Source organism: Drosophila subobscura, chromosome U, assembly GCF_008121235.1.
Source record: "Drosophila subobscura isolate 14011-0131.10 chromosome U, UCBerk_Dsub_1.0, whole genome shotgun sequence".
Lineage (NCBI taxonomy): Eukaryota > Metazoa > Arthropoda > Insecta > Diptera > Drosophilidae > Drosophila > Drosophila subobscura.
The window spans coordinates 25029432-25050064 of NC_048534.1; the positions used below are offsets into that span (position 1 = coordinate 25029432).

A 20633-nucleotide genomic window follows, 5' to 3' on the forward strand; every position below is an offset into this window, starting at 1 on the left:
AGCCAGCTTTTGGTTGGCCGAAGAACATGTTTTGTCTTGAAAGGCAAAAACAGGTTATCGTGGAGGGGGAGGGGTGAACAGTGACAGTGCGGGCGAGAGATCGAAAGGTGTGCTGCCTGCGACAAAGAGAATGGGAGAGGAGGGGCGAGGCGGGTGAGCGGGTCTAAAAGAAACGGCAGCCAAAAGCACAAACATATGAAGAGAGCGGCAGAGCGAGATTGCTGGCAAAGAACTCAAGAGACTTCAATGCATACAGCGCCCCGCACCACACACCTCACACCACCCCTCGCTCCTACGAACAAAAACTGGTTAAAAGTAGATCGTTAAACCGCAATTCAAAACCGCGCGCATGTGTGCAAGCGAGATACCACACACACAGGCACACACACGAACGAAGCGTCGAACTTGACGAAGCGAACTTGTTGCGTGTCTTGCAATGCCCCTACATCAGTCGCAAGCGGTTTTTCTCCTCCTTCCACCAACTGTTGTCACTCTTTCTATCCCTGTCCCTCTATCATGCCCCTTCCACAAGCTACTTTCATCTCCCTCTACCATCATGGGCTCTGGCTGTGGCAGCACACTGCTTGCTGGCTAACTTGTTGCCGTTTTAACTGGTTTTTCGTCTCTGGAAACTTGTTAACAACAAAACGGGTTCAAGAAACGCTAGAAAAACACACGCTGTTAAGCAGTGCGAAAAACGCGCAGAAAACGCGTCCAAGCGCTGTTAGAGGCTCAACATGTTGCTAGTCAAGTTCGAAATGTTAGCTGTCTCTTCGAATGTTATACCTTCGTGCTCTGTAATTGTTCGGCTCTCTCTCGGTTGAGCAGGCAGCATGTTTCCAGCAACATTGGAGACTCATTTTTGCGCACTGCTATTGAGCAGCTGTAGCACATTTGTAGCGTCTCGCCGTTAAAATTAATTATTTTGAAAATGGTTATGGCAAAAAAATTATATTTAAAATCAACATAAAATGTGGTTGTTATGTACAAAACACATGACATGAGGACTTACAGCTCCAACAAAAAAACAAGCACCTACAAGCCTCACCCAACCGTCTTTGATCAGCAGAACGCTCTGATTTATGAATTAAAATTTGAATAATAAATATATTTTCTTTGGATTTGCATTGCTTGCATAGAGAATGTTGTTAAATTGCAAAATCAAGGTATGTTAGGAATTGGGGTGCATTGAGTTTCTCGAACCGGCAACATGTTCGCCAGCAACACGCCGTTCCGGCAACATTCACGAATCGACAAAGTAAACATAAAAAAAAATAAACCGTCGGGTCGAACGGACGAATCTCGTGTAAACCTAAACTCCACCGTTGCCGTCGCCGCGTTGTCGTCGCAAAAAATTTCGTTTCGTAAATAATTTAAAATACTAAAACAACGAAATATTAAATGCAATTGTTTACACACAAAACAGAAAAATTAATGCGAATTCTGTAAAAAATAATGGAAATTGTAAAGCAATAATCGAAAAGGCAGCAACAATTGAACGGCCCTCGAAAGTGCAAGAGTGTGTGTGCTTGTGTGCTTGTGTAGTGTGTAAACAACAGTTAATAAACAACGAAAGAGTAGAAGAAGCAGATAAAACCCAAGACGAAAAAGTGCTCAAGAAGGAGAAGAAAAAGACCAAACCCCGCAGCAGCCAGGCAGCGCAGTCAACGGCGACGCCGGCTTGGCATCATTAGTTGGCGACACGATCATCGTTCGCTCTCGCTCTAGCGCACACGCATCTTGCTGCTTGCTGCTTACCTGTCAAACAGGTTTCTTTTTCTTACGTCGCGACGCGCGCGTTTACGGATCGGTGTATGTGTGCGTGTGTGTGTCTGCTTCTTGGAAACCTTTCAAGCGTCAGTCAGCGGCACTCTACAGCTCTCCCGCTCTCCAGCTCTTTTGCAATGCAGCTACGACTCTAACAACAAAAGCAAAAGCAGCAACTACAGCAGCAACAAGCAAGAAAAGAAGTGTGTAACGGAGAAGCAGTGTGGAGTGGCTGTAAAAATGCTTCAAGACCAGGCCTAAATCGTGTGTTGCATAGTGTATGAGAGAGTGCATTTGGTTTTGTTGGTTTTTTCTTGATTTCTCCCCTCGATTTTGTGTTGCAATATTCCCGAAAATATTCAAGAAACCAAAAACCATGTCGCGCAAAAACAAAAGCTAAAAGAGTGTGTGTGCGAGAGAGGGGAGTGGTAACAGCCGTTACCATAAAGGAATAGCGGAAGGCAGTGGAATAGGAGCTGCTTGGAGTGCGAGCTAATAGCAAAAACAAAGTGCAAGAAAAGCAACAAAAAACCAGTGCAATCGCAAACTGCGAATACGAACAACAAGAACAAAACGAAGAAGGATAACATAACACATCTCACATCTCATCTCAGCCGAAAAACGAAGAGCAGCAACAACAATGAGGAGAGCAGCAATAGAAACCGAAAGAGGAACGACGGAGAGGGCAGCAACAACAACGACCCGAAACAGTAATGGAAGAAGAGGAGGGTGGAGAAGTGGAACAGCGCTAACTGTTTGTCACTTTTTCTTGATCGGTAAGTTTCTGCTTGTACCCTGCAATTTGTGCATGCGAGATTGAGAGAGGAAAGTGCTTCAAAGCAAGTTAAATGCAGATGGGCATAGCAGCCAAAGAAGGAGAGGAGATAAGGCAAAAGGGAATGTAAATAAAGAAGAGCATTTGGGAATAAGGAAAGGTTTGGCAGAGAACTTCTCTCTGAAAGGGTACCAAAGCGTCGACACACCCGAACGTAGTCTTTGCTTTTGGTTTTTTTTGGGCTCCCGAAACTTGTCTTTGCTTTTGGTTTATTTTGTTGCGCATTTAATTCTGCTGCACCGGTAAACTCAGTTAAGCAGAGAAATGGAATGACAGGAAGAGAGAGATCAAGCAAAGGTCTCTCAGGGGGATTCAAGATTCGCAAAAAGCAAGCAAATATTTGGGAATTTGTACATTCGATAAGAAATATTCATATGGGGGAGATTATTGTTAATCCTGAAGAATTTGTTTGACTTTTAATGTTGTTTTCAGAAGCCAGTACCCAGTACGTTTTTCATTTAATTTCGATTGCAATTATTTAAACACAATCAAGGAACCAATAAATAAATCCTCGATAAATAAGAAAAATAAATCAAACAAATGCATGGAAGTTATGGAAATTTAAACGGAAATATAAAATGCTCTCCCCCCTCAACAAACCTCTAAAAAATCCACACAATCATTGAAATTTCATGAAACATCTCAAGCAAATCCGTTATTTAATTCCCCTTTAATTCTTTCATGAAACCTGCCTCAAGTAGCTACTCCATAAAGCTCTCCTATAATCCGTAGCTATCAACTTCAATTATCTTCTAGAACATCTTCGAATAATCTCTCCTTAATCTTCATTTTATCATCGCATTTCAATTAAAAGTTTAGCTGCCTTTACGGGCTCCTTCCTCTCCCTCGTTGTTTCTTTTGTTATTTTTACCAACTTTTGGTTTTACTTTAAAGCCGGATTTTGTTTATGACAGGTGTCTGCCCTCTCCGCCCTTTACTCCACTTTAGAAACTCCCCTTTCGTTATCACCTTTACACCACTTATTCCTTGTCTCTCTCCGCCCTCTCCTTCCCCCATTTGTTGTTGGGTTTATGCTGCGAGGCGAGCGCCGTCGCCCTCGTCGCCCTTGCGCTGCGTTGTCACCTCCTGCAAGCGTCACTTTAGTTTTTTGTTGCCGCCTGTTGTTTTGTTTCTGTTGTTCTTGCCGTCAGCATAAAGTTTTTTTGTGTCCCTATCTTTCAGGCTACATCCATCCACCTCCACCCCACTATTATCTATGCTCTCTGGAAGCCCCATTCACTCCCATTCCTCCGCGTGGAACCTCTCGAATCTGTCAATTGACAGCATTTACCATTCGACAGGCGATAGCCCCCGTTCCTCTCTGTTGAACTTGAAAAAAATAAAAGTGATATGGGGGGAGAATTATGTGTAGCAGGGTTCGTGAGGGGAGGGGGGAACTATATGGCACGGAAAACTTTACTTTGGCACGCTTCTGGCATAAGTTTTTCCCACTTTCTGATATCATTTGGGCTTACAAAATGCTTTTTAATGCCTGATAAAATCAACCAAAAAGCGGGGAAACTTTTGCACAACTATCTAGAGGGGCACCACAGAGCGAGGGGGGGTGTGAATATGTGTGAATTATATCCCCCATTGGAATCACTCAATCGGTTTCGTTTCTCAATTTGTTGTGTGTTTGGTGGCGTCCCTTTCCCCCTTCCCTCTCTGGAGAATACTTATATGAAACACTATTAAGTTTATGGCACCTCTTTACCCCTCTCCCATGTGCGCTTGTGTGTGTAATCATTTAATAAATAAAACGTGTTGATTTGACATCTTAATTGGGGGTTTGACAGTAGGTTTTTATTGTGGTTTTTGCCTTTGCCGCTCATAAAAGGGGCTGGCAGAAGCCAACGCCAAAGCCAAAGAACAAACTGCCTGTCAACGCCTGACATTAGAACTTCGTAGAGCGTTGCTCGAGAAATCAATGAACTCTCTCGGGAGGCAAGAAGCTTTGCCTCTGGTGGCAAATTATTAGATTTGTTAGCGGCAAGAGATGGGGATGGGGGCTGTGTGCTGTGTGCTCGGGCTGTGGCAAGGAATTAAAAATACATTAAAAGTTTTTTCTGTGGAAACAAGAGATTATAAGCAGGAAAGAAATGGGGAAAGGGCCGAATGGGAGAGAGAAAGAGCGAGGGATTTGGAGAGATTTAAGCAGGGTAAAAGTGAGGTATATCTAGCGGATATTTGGGATATGTATTAAGCGGAATGTTTAATGCGGAAAATCATTTAAATATTTAGTAGATGTTCTGGCAGTAAGTAGAGAAAATGTTTCACAATTTTTCTAAATCTAAATTGAAATAGGACACACTCTTTATGTTCAAGAAAATCTTCATTAATAAGACTAATTTCTCTTCACAGTTTAAAATTCACATTAAAAATTCTCTCGGAGAATCCTCTTTTGTTGCTTAATTTTAGTCCCTGCCTTGCTCCTTCCCCTGCTCTTCTTTCCTCTCGTTACACTCCCCGAAGTACCTTCCAATTTGGATGGAGTTTTCCTTGGAAAAATGTCCATGTCATGTTGAGTGGTGCAATGGAAATGCTTAAGGAAGAAGGACAATAACCACAACAGCGGCAGAACACAATCAAGGATATGCTTAAGGACGGTGGTTCCAAGAAGGTTCTCTACCTCTCTCTCTCCCCTTCACACTTCTTGCTCTCTAGCTCTCCTCTTCCCTCTTTGGTGCTGTGTTTATCCGTGCTGTGTGCGTTTTCCATGCGTTTTTCCTTGCAGGTTTTTATGGGTATTTTCTTGCCTTTTGGTTTTTATTGTGTTTGCGTTTTTGATGTTGTTTTATTTATGCCGTTCGTCTACCTGCTGCTTGTCCCTCCCGCACACACTCTGCTTTGCCTCTCCCTTTCCCTGCTCTGCGTTTCTCCTGCAGCCGTTTTGCCTTTGAGTTCTTCCACATTCATTTCATTTCCTGGTGCCTGCCGCTGCCGGCACCCAAAAAACTTCGTTCTCTGTCGCACCCGCGCTCTGCTCTCTCCCTTGCACGCTCAATCCTATCCCCTTACTCCACCTCTGTCCCCTATCAACCGCTCTTGACGTGTTTTTAGCGCGTGAATTATGATTGTGGCTTAGTTTTTCTCACTTTTCCGGAGTTGTTGCGCTGCCAGGCAAAGGATATGCCACGGAGGGAGAGAGAGAACGGGTAAACGGGAGGGAGTTAGAGGAAGGGAGTGTGAGAGATGCAGAGAAATATCTGCAACTGCTGCAACTTTGAAATTAAAATAAATTAAACAAATATTTTGTTTGTTTCCAAAACACTTTTTCATCCACGTGCAAAATATTCAGCGACGTGTGCAGGAATATTCTGCCACAGAGCAATGCAGAGAAAAGGAGCGAGAGCGAGAGAGGGGAGCAGAATGACGGAGAGGAAGGAAATAGCAACAGCTGCAGCAGAGACACCCGAAAAAAAAGAACACAAAATGCAGAAAAGAGGATTCCTGGGGAAATATGAAATGAGAAACGAGGCGCAAAAAGGAAATTTATTCACAATTTTGCATTTGGAAAATCAAAGTTTCGGGTGAGGGGTAGAGGAGATAGAGGCAGGTAGAGAGCGGAGCTAAATCTAAAGCCAAAGAGGAGCATTTTCATATAAATAATTGGTTTAGTTTTATGCTAGTTCTTTGAGGGTTTCTCCAGCTCTGGGAAAATAAATGTTTCGGCTGGAGGAATATCAGAAAATGCTTGAAAAATATTAGAGAACACTATAAACAACTATAAATTAATAGAAAAAATAAAATAAAAATACTAACATCGGTACTTAAAGTATCTTTCACACATTTGGGTAAATTTCGGATAAAAATCGACCTTAAATCGGAGCTACCCCTATTTTTTGTATTATTTACCAAATAAAAGGTATCCAGCACAGCACTCTGCTCCCATGGATATTCCCCCATCACCCGTCTAAATCCATTCAAAGTTTAGTTTTTTGTGAATTTTTTGTTTAGTTTTTTTGAAGATATTTTTTGGCATATGGAATTTATGACTCGCACGGGGGAGCGACTGTGTATCTCGCTCACTCTCTGCCACTATTTGTATCTCTTTATTTGTATTTGTGTATATGCCACATGCCCATCTTTATCTGCCGGGCTCTACCCCCCTCCCTCCCGGCGTGTGTGAGGTGGGTGGCGGTTTAAAACGCGCAGCTGTTTAAACAACTTCCAACAGCCGAAATGCAGCTACAAAAAAAGTGAGCTAAAAACCAGATACAACAAAAAAGAAGAGAATTCCTCAACATTTAAACGAGTGGCCCGCAGATACAATACACGTACACTCAGATACAGATACAGATACAAATACAAATGCAGATGCCCTACAAAATAAATGCAATAAAAATTCAATAACATTTGCTGACTGCCGTCAAAGTTTTTAGCCCCTCAGTGGCCTCGTCATTGGTTTTGGTTTAACACGAAAATTGTAGCGCCAACATTTGCAGAATGTGAATATGAATATGAATGTGAATACTCACTCGCATGAATCGAATTTTTCTATGTTTTTACCGTTTGCGGCGGCAATGATTTTTACCTTTTCGCGCGTTTGTCATCAAACAAAAGGTTCATTTATCTACGGTGAAAAAATAGTAATTGTTTTTTTTAAAAGAACTTTCTGCTTGGCATAACAATTAATTTTGTATTTATTTATAATTTCTTTATGCAGTTTTTATGGGTTTTTTTCTCGCTTGCTTTCTTAAAGCGTTTGTAAGCGATAAAAATCGCTGGAGAAACGTCAGGCAGTCGCGCCAGAGACGCGCTTTAGAGTCGCGCTTGAAGACGTGAAGGCATTTCTTGACCAAGTTAGCAGCCGGCCACAGCCGACTGTCACGCTTCAACAGTTGGGGCTGCCGCACCTCAGCTGAGGCTCCGCTCCACACTCCTCTCTCTCCTGTCCACACTCTACCCTCTTAGTGAGGGAGTCCCACACACCTTTTCTCTTCTTTTGATTGGAAGACTGCTACTGGAATTGGAATTGGGAATGCGAATTTGATTTTGGGGCTTGGGGGAATGGAGAATTTTCGTCTTTAAGACGACCGTTTGCATCATTAGCATGGATTGTGTTTTGCTTACCTGATGATGATGTCTGATGTCTGTTGGGTAGGAGGCGGAGAAGTGCCTTTAGTTTTTGCTTGATTTTGATTTCAAGACTTTATCAAGTGAGTGAATACTTTTCTGTGGGAAGAGGCTATGAGATGGGAATACACTGAGAAACAAAAGCACCTTGTGGCTGTTGAATGAGCTAGATAGTACTAGAAAATACTGGATAATACTAGAAAATACTGAAAAATACTAAGAAATACTCAAAGATAGTACTAGAAAATACCAGAAAATACTGCAAAATACAAATACAAGAAAAGAGTGGAAAAATATAAGCTTTTGCCATCTTCTAAGAGAATTCCCTGCATTTTTTTTACTTGGAGCCCAATTTTCATCATATTTTTTCTTTGTGCCACTGTTCCGCACTTATCGCTCTCCCCCTTTCAGCATTTTTTTTGCTACTCTTTTTGTTGTGCTGCTTTTATTTATATATAATTTTTTTCTTTAACTGCTTCGAAGAGACGGACCCCTCCACATATCATCATCGTCGTCGTCGTCGTCGTTGGCCGTTGCAGGGCTTCTGTTTGCTGATTTCTGCTTCTGTGCCGCTGATTCTCTGTTCTCCTTTCGCCCCTTTGTTGGCTTCTTTATTGGGGATTGCTTTTTGTGTGTTGTGTGTTGTGTTGTGCCTTTCCAAAAAGGAGAGAAAAGAGTACGAGCGACGGTCCGCTCTAATTTGTATGCGTAACATGTCAAAATCGTTGTGGTCAATACACTGATTGCTTTTGCATGTATCTGAATAACTGGAGCTATGGGCTATGTGGGGTCTCTCGTATCTGTAGCTCTAACTGCTTAAATTGTATCTGCATCTCTCTCTCTCTCTGTGTGTGTCTCTGAGTATCTGTTTCAGCTCATTTCGGGGCACTCGCACGTTTCATGTTTCGCTGATGTCTGACGTATTTATGGCCCCCCGAAGTCTTTTTTCTACGGCTACAGTTTTTTGTCTGTTTGCTGTTTATTCCCCTGATTGCAGCTGTAGGGTTAAGCGCGGTCTAAACAGAAGGCTTACAGAAAGAAAGAGCAGAAAAACCCCTTACTTTTGTGGCATTTATCTGGTATAAATCCTCATCCATTGCTGTACAAATTTTCCACAATTTTGCCAACATATTTCATAGACTAATTGCAACATTCAACATTTACTACGAATTACTTTTTGAACAAATTTCCATAAATCAGCCACTAATGCAAACACAAATTAATTAAATCTGTCTCGAAAATGTTTCAATTTCACAGTCACACAGCCGGAAGGCCTACCCCCATGCCACTACCCCTCTGCTTCAGCCACCCTCTCTCTCTCTCTAGGCGAAACCCCCATAATGATCGTTTAGCACTCGAATTTGTGTTCATCGTAAATCGGCGTAAATGTTAAACCGAGAAAAGAACAACAACAAAAGGGATAGCAGAACATAAAGTTTTCCCAACAATTGGGCCTTCAGGCCGGCACCAAAATCACAGTGCATCTAAGGGATGAAACACCTTCCCCCTGCCCTTCCCGCCCAGAAAGTGCACTCTTCTCCCCCCGCCTTTTGTTTCAATCCAATCCAATCTGTCTTTTTGTTGCCTTTTCAGGGTTTCTCAAGCATATCAATTTGCTTTTTTAGGGTTGTTGTTGCATCTGTTCAGGATAGCAAGGGGAAGGGGTTGCAGGAGGGGTGTCCCACGGATGGTTTCATGCCTGCCCCGTCTGAGAGATCCACAGAAAGTTCTACAAAATGAACTGTGAAAACCTTTTTCTCTTATTTCTGTAAAACGCATTTCGTTTTTAATCGTGAGACACAGGCAGGGGTTGTCCGCCCCCTTTCGACACGCCCATTAGGAAGGGAAGTGGAGTGAGAAATTGTACGCTATGCAAAACATTTTTCTAATCAAACATTCCATTTCATTTGTTCAATTGAGCAAAGGAGTGGGACATGATCTAAGGGTAGATGCCAGGCGGTAGGAAGGGTTTGGATGGGATGCTGTGTCTTTTAGCCACAGTTGAAGTTTTTCTCATTAAGTCTCGAGTGTAAAAAATTCGTTTGCAAAGCCGGAAACCCCACCCAACCCACGCCACAAAAGTCAAAGCCCGCCCCAACCCTTCGTAGAACACGTGCAACCCCTGGAGTTGTGTAATGCTCATTTATCCGCAAAAAATTAAGAACTGATGAAAATATTTGATTTAATAATGAGAAATTCTTTTCGAAAATATATTTACGAATGTGCAACCAACCCCAACCCCAACCCTCCCCCTGCCAGCTGCAGTACTCCGTACACCCTTCAAACTCCTCATAGCTCCCCCACTCGACTTAACCGAAAGTGTTTTATTAATTTCACTTTGCACTCGAAATGCTTTTTATTGGATTTTTGCACAGAAATTGATTTCGTTGCGGAATCAAAGTGAAAACATAAAAAATACAAATGGAAAAATTGTAAATAAAGAGTAGGAAAAGGGATGGTGAGAGGGTGAGAGGGGGAGAGTATGTGAGAGTAGAGTCGAGTCGAGTTGTGGATACCCTATATTATGGTAAAATAACCAAAATAATACAATTGAATTTTTCAATTATGATTTTTTTTTTGTTGGTATTTCTTTTCAATTTTTGCGAATCCGATTTATAGAATCAAAGAACAGTCTTTTCATAGAGGGTTAAAAAGAATTGGAGAATTTATATTTCTTTCCATCCCTGCATACCGTGTGAAAACTCAAACATACCCGCAATTTTTCTCTCATTTTTTAATCATTCTGGCAATATTTTTTATACCCATTGTTTGTCGTTTGCATTTATTATATAATACCCGTGTTTCTCTTGCCCTCTCTCCTTTGCTTGCTCTCCCTCTCCCTCTTTCTTTTTATATTTGAAATTTTTTATCAACACTTTTTTTCCACCGAATAAAATGTGTATTTTTATTGAGTTTCATTGAAGCGCATGAAAATTGCAATAAAAGTCGCATGAATGGGATAAAAGTGCCCCTCCACTTCACTCCAGTCCACACCACTCCACCACTTTACTCCCTCTTTCCACCGTATATTTCGCACTTGATAATTTTTTGTGAATTATAAATGAAAATACAGTGCCAATGTGCTTTTAATTAAAAACTTTAAAGTTTCTTTAATCAACGTGAAGTGGATGGGGGGACAGAGCGAAAAGAGTTCATGATTGGCGGGTTAAATAATTGGAACCCCCCAGAAGAAGAAAAAAAACATCCGGAATTCAAAAGTACAATATGTGCGAGGGGGGATTATGCGCTCTTAGAAATTCAGAGTCTCCATAAATTAAGAATGAATTATGAAATGCGTTGAATAATTGCTTAGAGCCCGGTTTAAAGATCAAAATGATTAACGTGAATTATTGGATAGAAGTCGGGCACGGGATAAAATTAGACATTTATTTATTAGAGAGTGGGAAATATCATTCCATTTATTAGGGGGAGAGCCTCAGCAAAGTGTAATAGAGCATCCCGTATAGAAAAATTAGATAATAATTTATACAATTCCTTATCTATTCGGGCATAAATCAATTTTAATTGTTTTTCAATTTGTTTAAGGTAGTTTTTTTGTGTTGTTTTTGTCCATTTTAATGTAATTTATTCATTTGTAGACTGTTCACATAATTTATTTAAAATTTACTTTTGGTTCCAATGTTTTTCTTATTTGTTTTTCGAACTAATTATACAAAAAAGGAGTAGATAAACATTGAAAAAATGAGTTTAATAAGTTTGCAATTACTCTTTTTGCTTTTGAATCAATTTTAACAATTGTTTTGCTCTTCATTCAACAAATTTGCTTAAATTTCTTTTATATTCTCTTCCAATTTTCCTTAATTTACTCTTCTTAATTTCCTTAAATTTATTTCAAAATATTCTTTACAAACTGTTTCGTTCCACTCGCATTTTAAAGCTATTTTCGTTCGCATTCTGCCTCTGCTTTTCCCACCAACTGCTGCGTTCGCTTCTTCTTGGTTTCCACTTCACATTTAATTTGCGAAATACGCTTCTCATTGAGCTGCCTCCTGCTCCTGCTCCTGCCGCCAACTCTGCTCCTGCCACTCCTCTGGCTGCTCAAGAGCGAAGCCTTGGGGCATGGCTTTAAAAATGTTTATTTCTCTTTTCGCTAATCACCTGCCAAAATGTGAAGAGCCAAGACGCCGCTGACAAATGATGCTAGAGCTGAAGGCTCAATGCCCACTCCCTGCCACCCACTACCCCCTTTTGGCCAGCCTCACTTCTGCCGCACTTCCTCGCCCCATTCTGTTTCGAGTGTCAATTCTTTAAAATACAAAAATTAATACAAACAAAAATGTACAAAATAAAATAAAATAAAATAAAGCAAATAAAATGCTCAAGAATTCCATTGACAAGTCGACAACAAATTGGGAGAGACACTTCGTGGAGAGAGCGAGGAAAGAAAGGAAGCGAAAAAGTCTATAGATTTTCTTTAAGAAAAAAAAAAAACCAACAAAAAGAAGGAACCGAAAAAAAATCAATTTCCCTAAAAAGCAAAAAAGAAAATGTATGCGAATCATTATTTTTTTTCGGCGCCAATTTGACTTGGATTTGGACCCCTATCTACAGCCACCCCCTGCCCGGCTACACCCCTCTGCTCCTCCCCTTTGTCTGGCAATGAAAATGTGCTTGTAATAATAACTTCTGCTTGTGGGATAATGGGGGGCAGGGAGCTGCTTCTGCGGCTCTATAAAGAAAGCCAAAATTCAAGGACAAACAAACAGCGCGAAACTCTCTCTTTCTGTGCTACTGTGACTCTCAATGCTCACTGTCCTGCTCCCTCCCTTACTCCTCGTTTCTGGCTCCTTCGATTGCCTCATTTTTTGGTTGATTTTCCGCGCTGCTTTCCTCGCAAACATTTTGCCCCTCGGGGGCCACCACACACAGCGCATAACTCTGCTTAGAAGTTTTCTTTTGGCTGGTTTTCCTTTATTTTCGTAAGTAATTTTCATTACACTTACCTGCAGGCGGATTCACTCTCCCTAAAGGTAGGGGATTTACGAAGGAGAATTCTCTATTTCCTCGAATAGGCAGTGGCAGGGGCAGAGGGCTAGGCAATAAATTTTAAAGACGATGCCTTGAGGCAATTTTAAAGCCTAATTTCCATTTTGTGTGGCTACAGCAGAGGGTTTGGGGGGCAAAGGGAGACTTTTCCCGATGGGCAAAGGCAGGTGAAGGAGATAGCAGGTAGAGCAGCAGCAGCAGCTTCAAGTGCAAAGGAATTTTGAGGGCACGGGACCTAATCTAAGTTGAGAAACTTTTTACTGAAAGCCCCATTTGCCTTCCTCCAAGCATCCAAGGGGTGGTGGCTGACTGGTTGGTTGGTTGGCTTATGGCACTACTTTACGTAATTATGTCAATTGCCATTAGGAGGGGGAGACCCAACCCTAGCCCAAGCCCTGCTCAGACGTGACCTTGGCCACCCACAAGTTTTGGCAGTCATCGATATGCCCCAGCCCCAGCCCCGTGGCCCGTGGCCCCCCAAAGCATTTTCCCTTTGATTTCAATCTGCTAGATGAAGGAATATCTTTGTGTGTGTACACAGAGAGAATGGGGCATGAATGAGGGCTTGAAGGGTCGCCCTTGAAGCACTCTGATAACCAGCATAATCCCTGCCACAAACGCTGTTGCGTGCCCCAAAGACATTGGCCCACCGACAAGTGCGGTTTCTAGTGCCACAAAATCAATCAAAAGTCAGTTTATAGCGGCAGCCCCAAGAATTGGGGATATAATGGAGATATCTACTGTATCTAGGGGTGTGTTTTAGGGGCTGCCTCTGCTATAAACTGTATCTATTAGGGATACATAAAGGGACTTGATTAACGTGCAAAACGTGACCAAATCATTTGCCATTAATGTTGCACATAATTGAAAATTAATTACCAATACGGCAACTCACAGAAAAAAGAGGAGAGGAAAACAGCGACAGTGAAAATCGAACAGACCGGGCGTCACGTGTGAAGGAAAATACGAATTTATATGAAATGAATATTGAAATGTTACACTTTTTGCTGGTGTATTTTGTCTGTTGCGTGAAAGCTTATTAAATATGAATTAATTTCGATTAATTTGCCATTTGTGAAAATCGGAGTGGAGTCTCTCTCCCTGCCTTAAAACTCTTTTGCTAACTTTTTCGCATGGATTTGCCGACATCCCGCCCAACCGCGCAATATGTTCGATTTTGATTAACATTTCGCAGCAAGGGTATATTGGTTTGCGGGTGCATGTTGGCTGTTAGATTGTTAAATAATAATTGCAGATTGTTCGTGACTAAGAGGCAATTACTTTAATATCTAAATACAGTTTTTTTGAAATTTCTAGACAATTTTTAATGAATTTTTCATTCAATTTATGATTTATTTTCCTTTAAAAATTATTTAAGAACATTCCATAACTTGCTTTTTTTAATAGATATTTTCATTAAACTTTGAAATAACAATTCTTAGATATTTATACACCATAATACTCATTTTCATTATTATCGACTGTCTATAACCCAAAGAATTTAGAGTCAAATAAAAATAGAATGTTCTTCGAGCATTGCTACCCTCTGTATTTCTCTGTTCTGCCTCTATATGTCGCTCTCTGTTAAATGTTCATAAATGAAATGCATTTTAATTAATTTTGCACAATTTGATGCGTTTGTCAGAGTCTGCCCCAAAACCCCCAGGGTTATATTCTGCCTCCTCCTCCCCTCCCTCTATCGGTATCGTTTTGTGTTCGCGCTGCGCTGTTTGTCGAATGTTTACATAAATATTTAATAGACCAGATTAATTTCAATGGATTGACTTTGCAACAGACATATCGGGGGTGTGCGGCACTGTGTGTGGCCATTTTAATGCCAGACACAAGAATATTAATTTATTCTTTTCGGTTTAACAATTATTAATAAATTATGCAACCCCGATATCCATGGAATTTCCAATGCCACATTCAATTCAACTTTTATTTGTATCTCAATATTTGTTTGTTTTTAATTATTAGAACTAAAAATTCATAGAAATGTTGCCACGTGACAACCAATCGTTTTTTGTTTTTGTTTTTGCTTTTGTTTTTCTGTGTGTGTGAGGGAATAATTGAATTATGGCCAAAAGGAAAATATTCAGAGATTATTCTTTTTCTCTGTTTGTTTGCCTGCAAATTTAAAAGTGAGCCACAAATAATTTGATTTAAATATTGCCAAAAAATTATTATTGCCCCAAAAAGAGCTTTAAGAGAATTTGTATGAATATTTCATTCACTTTTCCATGTTTGAATATTCATGGATTTAATGGATGCCAGCATTTCTTTAATAGAATTTATTTGTAAATATTTTAATATTGACTGTTTAATAGGGGGAATTTTTTTGGGTACTTGCTTGAAGTATTAATTAAAAGTTATTAATTATGGATATTATAGAAAACCCAATAATAAATATTCTCACATTTGCATTCTCCCAAACTTCCTATAATCCTTTTATTTATCTTTTTCCTCTCTTTGCTCAATCTTAGACCAGTTTGTCTTTATTCCATAGATCTCCTATACTTATTCTGTTACTAAATTATTCATAAAATTCTTTGCCAACTTTTAATTCCGCTGCAATTTAACAGCAATAAAAGGCAACCTTCAATCACCATCAAAAATGTTGCGTTAACAGGCGGGGAGATGGAGACGGACCCGTTAGCTCAGAGATCTCTGAAGACTCGTAAAATTGTTGAGCAACAAAACCACTCAACAAAAGTTGGCGCTTTTTTCTGCCATTTAACTTTTATTGTTGATTAATTTTTGTGAAGCGTATAAAAAATATTGCACTAGAATGTTAATTAATTTAAATTTCTATAAAAAAAGTGATGAAGAAAAAGCGAGAAAAACTACAGAGAAATGTTTAGGCCTCATGTTTCTGTTGTTTAGAGGAATGTTGAAATATTCAGGCCCTAAACAAGAGGCAACTTTCAGGTAAATCTCGCTCTAAACAATTGTTTTATAGTGTAGTGGCATGCCCCACCCTCTTCCTTCTCTAATTATGTGTGCTTTGCCCCACTTCTTGAGTCTTGTTCGTTACAAATTTCAAATGAACTCGAACTCTGCCACAAAAGACACAGCACGACGTACATAAGGAGGAAGGAGAAGTAGGAGAAAGCAAACAATAAACAAAAGCCACTAAAAATGGTGTGTGTAAATGGGGTTTATTACAACACTCGAACGGGGGGAGAGATAGGGAGCGATAGCTGGAGAACCTGTAAATGCAGCTGTCTCTCAGGGGGGGTGCAAAAGTTGGGGGAAAGGTGTGAAAAGAGCAGCAGCTGAGGGGAAAAATCAAATGGAAAAGGTGCAAGCGATTGGGCAACATTTGTGGGGAGAGGCCAGAGCAACAGCAGCAGCATGTTGCTCAACATTTAACAACGGCAGAAGTCAGTACTGATGGTAGTAGTACACGCAGCCAACAGTCGCTATTAACAGTGGTGGTCTGTTAACAGCACTAGTCTGTTACAGTAGCAGTCTATTAACAGTTTAGCTCGCTCAACAGCAGTCTGTAATCGGGCAAAACGCACAGAAGAGAAGGGGAAGCAGACAGCGCGGCTTATGGAGTACTGTACGACTTTTACTGTACGTGACTTGCGCTTGATTTATAACTGTAAAAAGAATGTCATCAACAGCAAGAGGAAGGCAGCAAAAGAAGCACTAAGAAAGCAGCACTAAAGGGGGGGAGGGGAGTGTGTTGTTCTTTATGTTTATCGCTTCTCTCTCTCTCTCTCTGTCGCTTTGCCCCTTTTTGACACTTAAAAACTCATTAGCAGAGGCAGAGGAAAAAGAAAAAGATGCCAACTAAAAATGTCAACTTGTTGATTCAACCACGCCCGCTCGCCCACAGCAACCCGACACACACACTAAAACACTAAAACACTCAAAAAAGTGGGCAATCATAACGCCTAAACCGCAAAAAAAAAAAAATAGAAAGAAAAACCAGAATAAGAAAAACAAGAAAGTGGCAAAGCCTTCCAAACAGCTGCCTACAGATAGAGTTGGGCAACCGTTTAGCAGAGGTCTGCCTGTCCACACTCTACTCTTCTCTCTTGGGAATTTTTTCAGGGCATGCGAAAGGGTGTTGTAGATTTCAGCACAGGTTGGCAAAGGCATAGGAGGAGGCAACAGCTGAGGGATTCCTTCGAAAAAATATTATAATTATAATGCATTTTTTTGTACCTTCACTAAGTTTCATCCAAATCGGATGACCTCAACAACTGAATTGATAAATTATTCATGAAACCTTTGGTTTAATTTCTGGAGAGCATCTCCTGTTCGTTACTTTAAAATTTCGCTTTACATTCCGTTTTTTTTTGTTTTTCTTGCCGTTTTAATGCCTCCAATGCTAAATCCACTTGTCAAATGCAGGCGGCACACACACAGCGGAGGCAGTGGCAGTGTGGCACCAACAGACAGAGATGGAGACAGAGTACAGGCACAGCTGGCCGGAGTAAAAGTACAGAAGGGGAGCAGCAGCAGCAGTAGGGAAAGGGAACAGGAGTGGGGTAGAGTATTGAAACAGAGGGGTGGATGCACAGAGCAGGAGGATGGAGCTATGGAGCTGTGAAGCCTCTGGAAGGCCGCCTGCCGTCAACGCTGACACCGCGGCCTTAAGAGTGTCAAAACAAAACTATTTATTACGCTCTCTTGGCTACACTTCGCTCTCTCTCACTCCCATCCCCTGTCCCCACTTTCTTCAGTTGGACAAAGACAAAGAGGCCTGTCCACTTGCTCTCAAAGAAAAGGCAGTTCTACATTTCTTATGCGACATTGAAATTAAATTGTCTGTGCAACGGAATGAAGAGCAGGAAGGGGCACGATGACGACAGTGGCACTTGAAAGATGTTGCACCAAGAAGAAATTAAGGGATGGGGCAGCTAGAAATGACACTAAATGAGCAGGAAAGAAGGAGGAAAGGGAAACTGTGAAGACAAATATCGCTTAGAACTTGGAGAAAAAGTGGCAGAAATGCAAGAAATATCATGAAAAAAGCAGAACAAGAGAAGGTGGAAGCAAAAATCATGAGGAAAGAAGATAAAAGGTATAAACAGAGGGAGACGAGAGCGATAAAAGTAGAATCGAAGAAGAGACAGAAGATACACAAACACAAATCTCATTAAAATGGTAAAATAAATGATGAGACAAAGAGAAGACACAAGAAATTCTAAGGTAAATTAAGGCAAAAAAGCAACGCAGCAGCAGAATGCAACTCTGATGCTGGCTGCATCTCTGTCTAAATAACCGTAAAAAGCCAGCAAGCTGCAGATGAAGAGAGTGGGAGTGGGTAAGAGAGAGAGAAATTGCCTACACAGCAGCAGCCAGAGACCAGAGAGAGAGAGAGAGAGAGAGACGACGACGACCGACAGCGTGTGCCGTTAGCTGTCAGTGCAGTTATATTAGCTGCAGCAGTCGATGGCTGGGCAGGGGGGGAAGCTGATGAAGAAGAGGGGGTGAAAGAAGATGCAGAAACCGAGGGATGAGAAGAAACAGCAAAATTGACAAGCGCAACATTGAAATTGCTACAATGACAAACTGCAAAATGTGGGAAATGGAAGAAGAGAAAGGGAGATGAAGAGAGAGAGCAGCAGCAGCAGCAGCTGATGCACTGCCACTTGACAGAGACGAATGTGGCAATGGCACAGAGAGAGCGAGAAGGAGAGAGGGGGAGGGAGGAACTGATGCTGCTGGTGCTGCACGTGCGTCTGTGCGGCTGTGCCGTGCCGCACAGACATTTAAATATAGTAAAACCCAAAGATGCTGCTGGTGGATGGAGAGCCAGTCGCCAGCCCTTGGATTGAAAAATCTACACCCGGAAGAGAGAGTGAGAGTGCGGGGGAGGAACAGGGGGCCCGAGAGGTGGCGGGGCATGTTTAATTAATGCAAAGTAAATAAGAAGAAGCGAAGATGCAGCCGGAGGAAGAGGAAAACCCAATGGAAATTGATTGAAGAATGTACCACAACGGAAGAGGTGGGGGTAGAGGCGGCACGGGCATGCCACCCCTGATGCATCTCCTGTTGCATTGTTTGCCCTACACCTCCCACACCCCGCCTCCCCTCTTTGCGTTCCCTTGTGAAAACCAGACTATTTATAAAGAGCACCTCTCCGCCTCCCTGCCCCCTCCCTGCACCTCTTGATTGAGCAAAAATTGTTGGTAAATTGGTTTTTGGTGTTTTACGGCGGAATTTTTACGGCTACGGGTAGGGCTGGTGGGGCAGTTCCAGATGCGAAAGAGGGGGCAGGAAGGCATTTTCGTAATTTGTAATTGAATGGAATAGCTCTGCGTGGAGGAGAGACTTTCTTTCTGGAGCAACTAAGAAATATTTGAGAGTAATTTTTTAGTGGAGATTTATGGAGTATTTTTGGAGATACTTATTCCCGCCATGCTTGGAGATCTTTATAGAATATTCGTCGTATCTTAGAACACTTTTGGAGTAGCTTTTAGTAGCATGGGAAGTGGACGGATCGTTTAGGATTATAATTGGGTAAGAAAAGTGGAGAAAATCAGTGAAAACGTGAGAGAAAAGCGAAAGATTTTTAAAACGCGAATGGTAAAAATAAATAAGAAAGGCAATTAAGCGACATAAACTGCAAAACAGTAAAATATCTGATGGGAATATTTATTTCCACATAAAGATGGGCAACACGCGATGCACTTTAGTTGACAGATAAAAGATCTGCTGATGGAACTATTATCTAGAATGATAACCTATTTAATATTTAATATTTATTAAGCTGATACTGCCAGTGACATTATGAATGAGCTTTTGTAAACGCGGAAATTGCGATTATATGCAATTTAAAATGACAAATAATACCACAAGGGGTTCATGTTTTCTGACCTTCAGGATCATCTGTAGATCTATTGTGCTCTCAAAGCACGCACTTTGCCAAGCAGGAACAACATTATTTATGATAATTTATGGCATTCATTGACATTTAACAATGGAATAAACACAAAGACAAACGCTGTACTTTATGCGAGTGATTGAAATCGGAACAGCACACAGTATGTAATGTCAGCCATGAGTCACGATATGTTGCCCAGAGGCAACCTTCTTTATTTCTAATTATTTGGCTATTATAACTTATGCAATACCGAACACTTCACCCATTATTTTTAATGGTTTGTTTCCCCTTTAATATAATTATCAACACTTTCCTTTCCTTAATCTTATAAAATATAAAAACATTTTGATGTCTAATTAATTAATGATGAAATAAAGTATCTTTCCCGCATTCCAATTTCTCACACACTCTTAACTAAATATTTCTCTCTCTTCTTCGTCTCTTTCTAGGTAAGTCTCCACGTGAAAAGAAGAGAGTTACGATAATGAAAAGCATCCATCAAATAACCTTGTGAAAGGCAGATTTCTGTCTCAGTTTGTTGTAAGTTTTTCCACATTTAATTTTGTTGAATTAAAGTTAAAAAAAGGCAACCAATGAACAATGCAAAGCCACGACAATTTTCCATGATTTATGAACAAATAAAAACGGAGAGAAATATATTTATTTGCCATTCAAAAACTCAGAGACAGAAATGGAAAGTTTTTATCAAGTAAAAATAACTAGCGACTGAAACTGAAACTAAAACTGCACAAACAAAAAATACAGTATGGGCTTTTAACAATTGCAAAAGCGAAAGAAAGTGAAAAGCTGGTAACAACGTCAAGACCGAAACTCCCCTCTCAGCAGCTGCTCCAAAATGTAATTGTAATTGGCAACAACAGAAAATGACACCAGCAACAAATCCTAATCAAGTGCGACCAGATGGCAGAGGTACGAGACGGGACGGGGCATAAATCTGATTATGGCAAAAAACGAGACAAAAGAAAGAGCAGGCAGACTTCGACTGAGAGATTGAAACCCCATCATCGTCACATGCGTAAAGCTCATTTCATTCATGACACAAGTGCACCGCAGCGCACCGTCTGCTCCCCTCGCTCCACT

At 41.0% G+C, this 20633-nt stretch overlaps 1 protein-coding gene across 3 annotated transcripts in view; it reads left to right on the forward strand.

Annotated features, from left to right (window-relative positions):
* Positions 1-1265: 1265 nt before the first annotated feature.
* Positions 1266-20633, forward strand: part of LOC117902251 (Down syndrome cell adhesion molecule-like protein Dscam2) — a 108746-nt gene continuing 89378 nt past the window's right edge. For 2 of the 3 annotated variants that reach the window (XM_034813507.1, XM_034813508.1), the window contains exon 1: positions 1268-2543. In XM_034813507.1, the coding sequence (XP_034669398.1) occupies positions 2408-2543 (136 nt within the window). In that variant the 5' untranslated portion in view covers positions 1268-2407. Of the gene's footprint in view, positions 2544-20633 lie in introns of all 3 variants that reach the window. The other variant, XM_034813509.1, reaches the window with a different exon arrangement.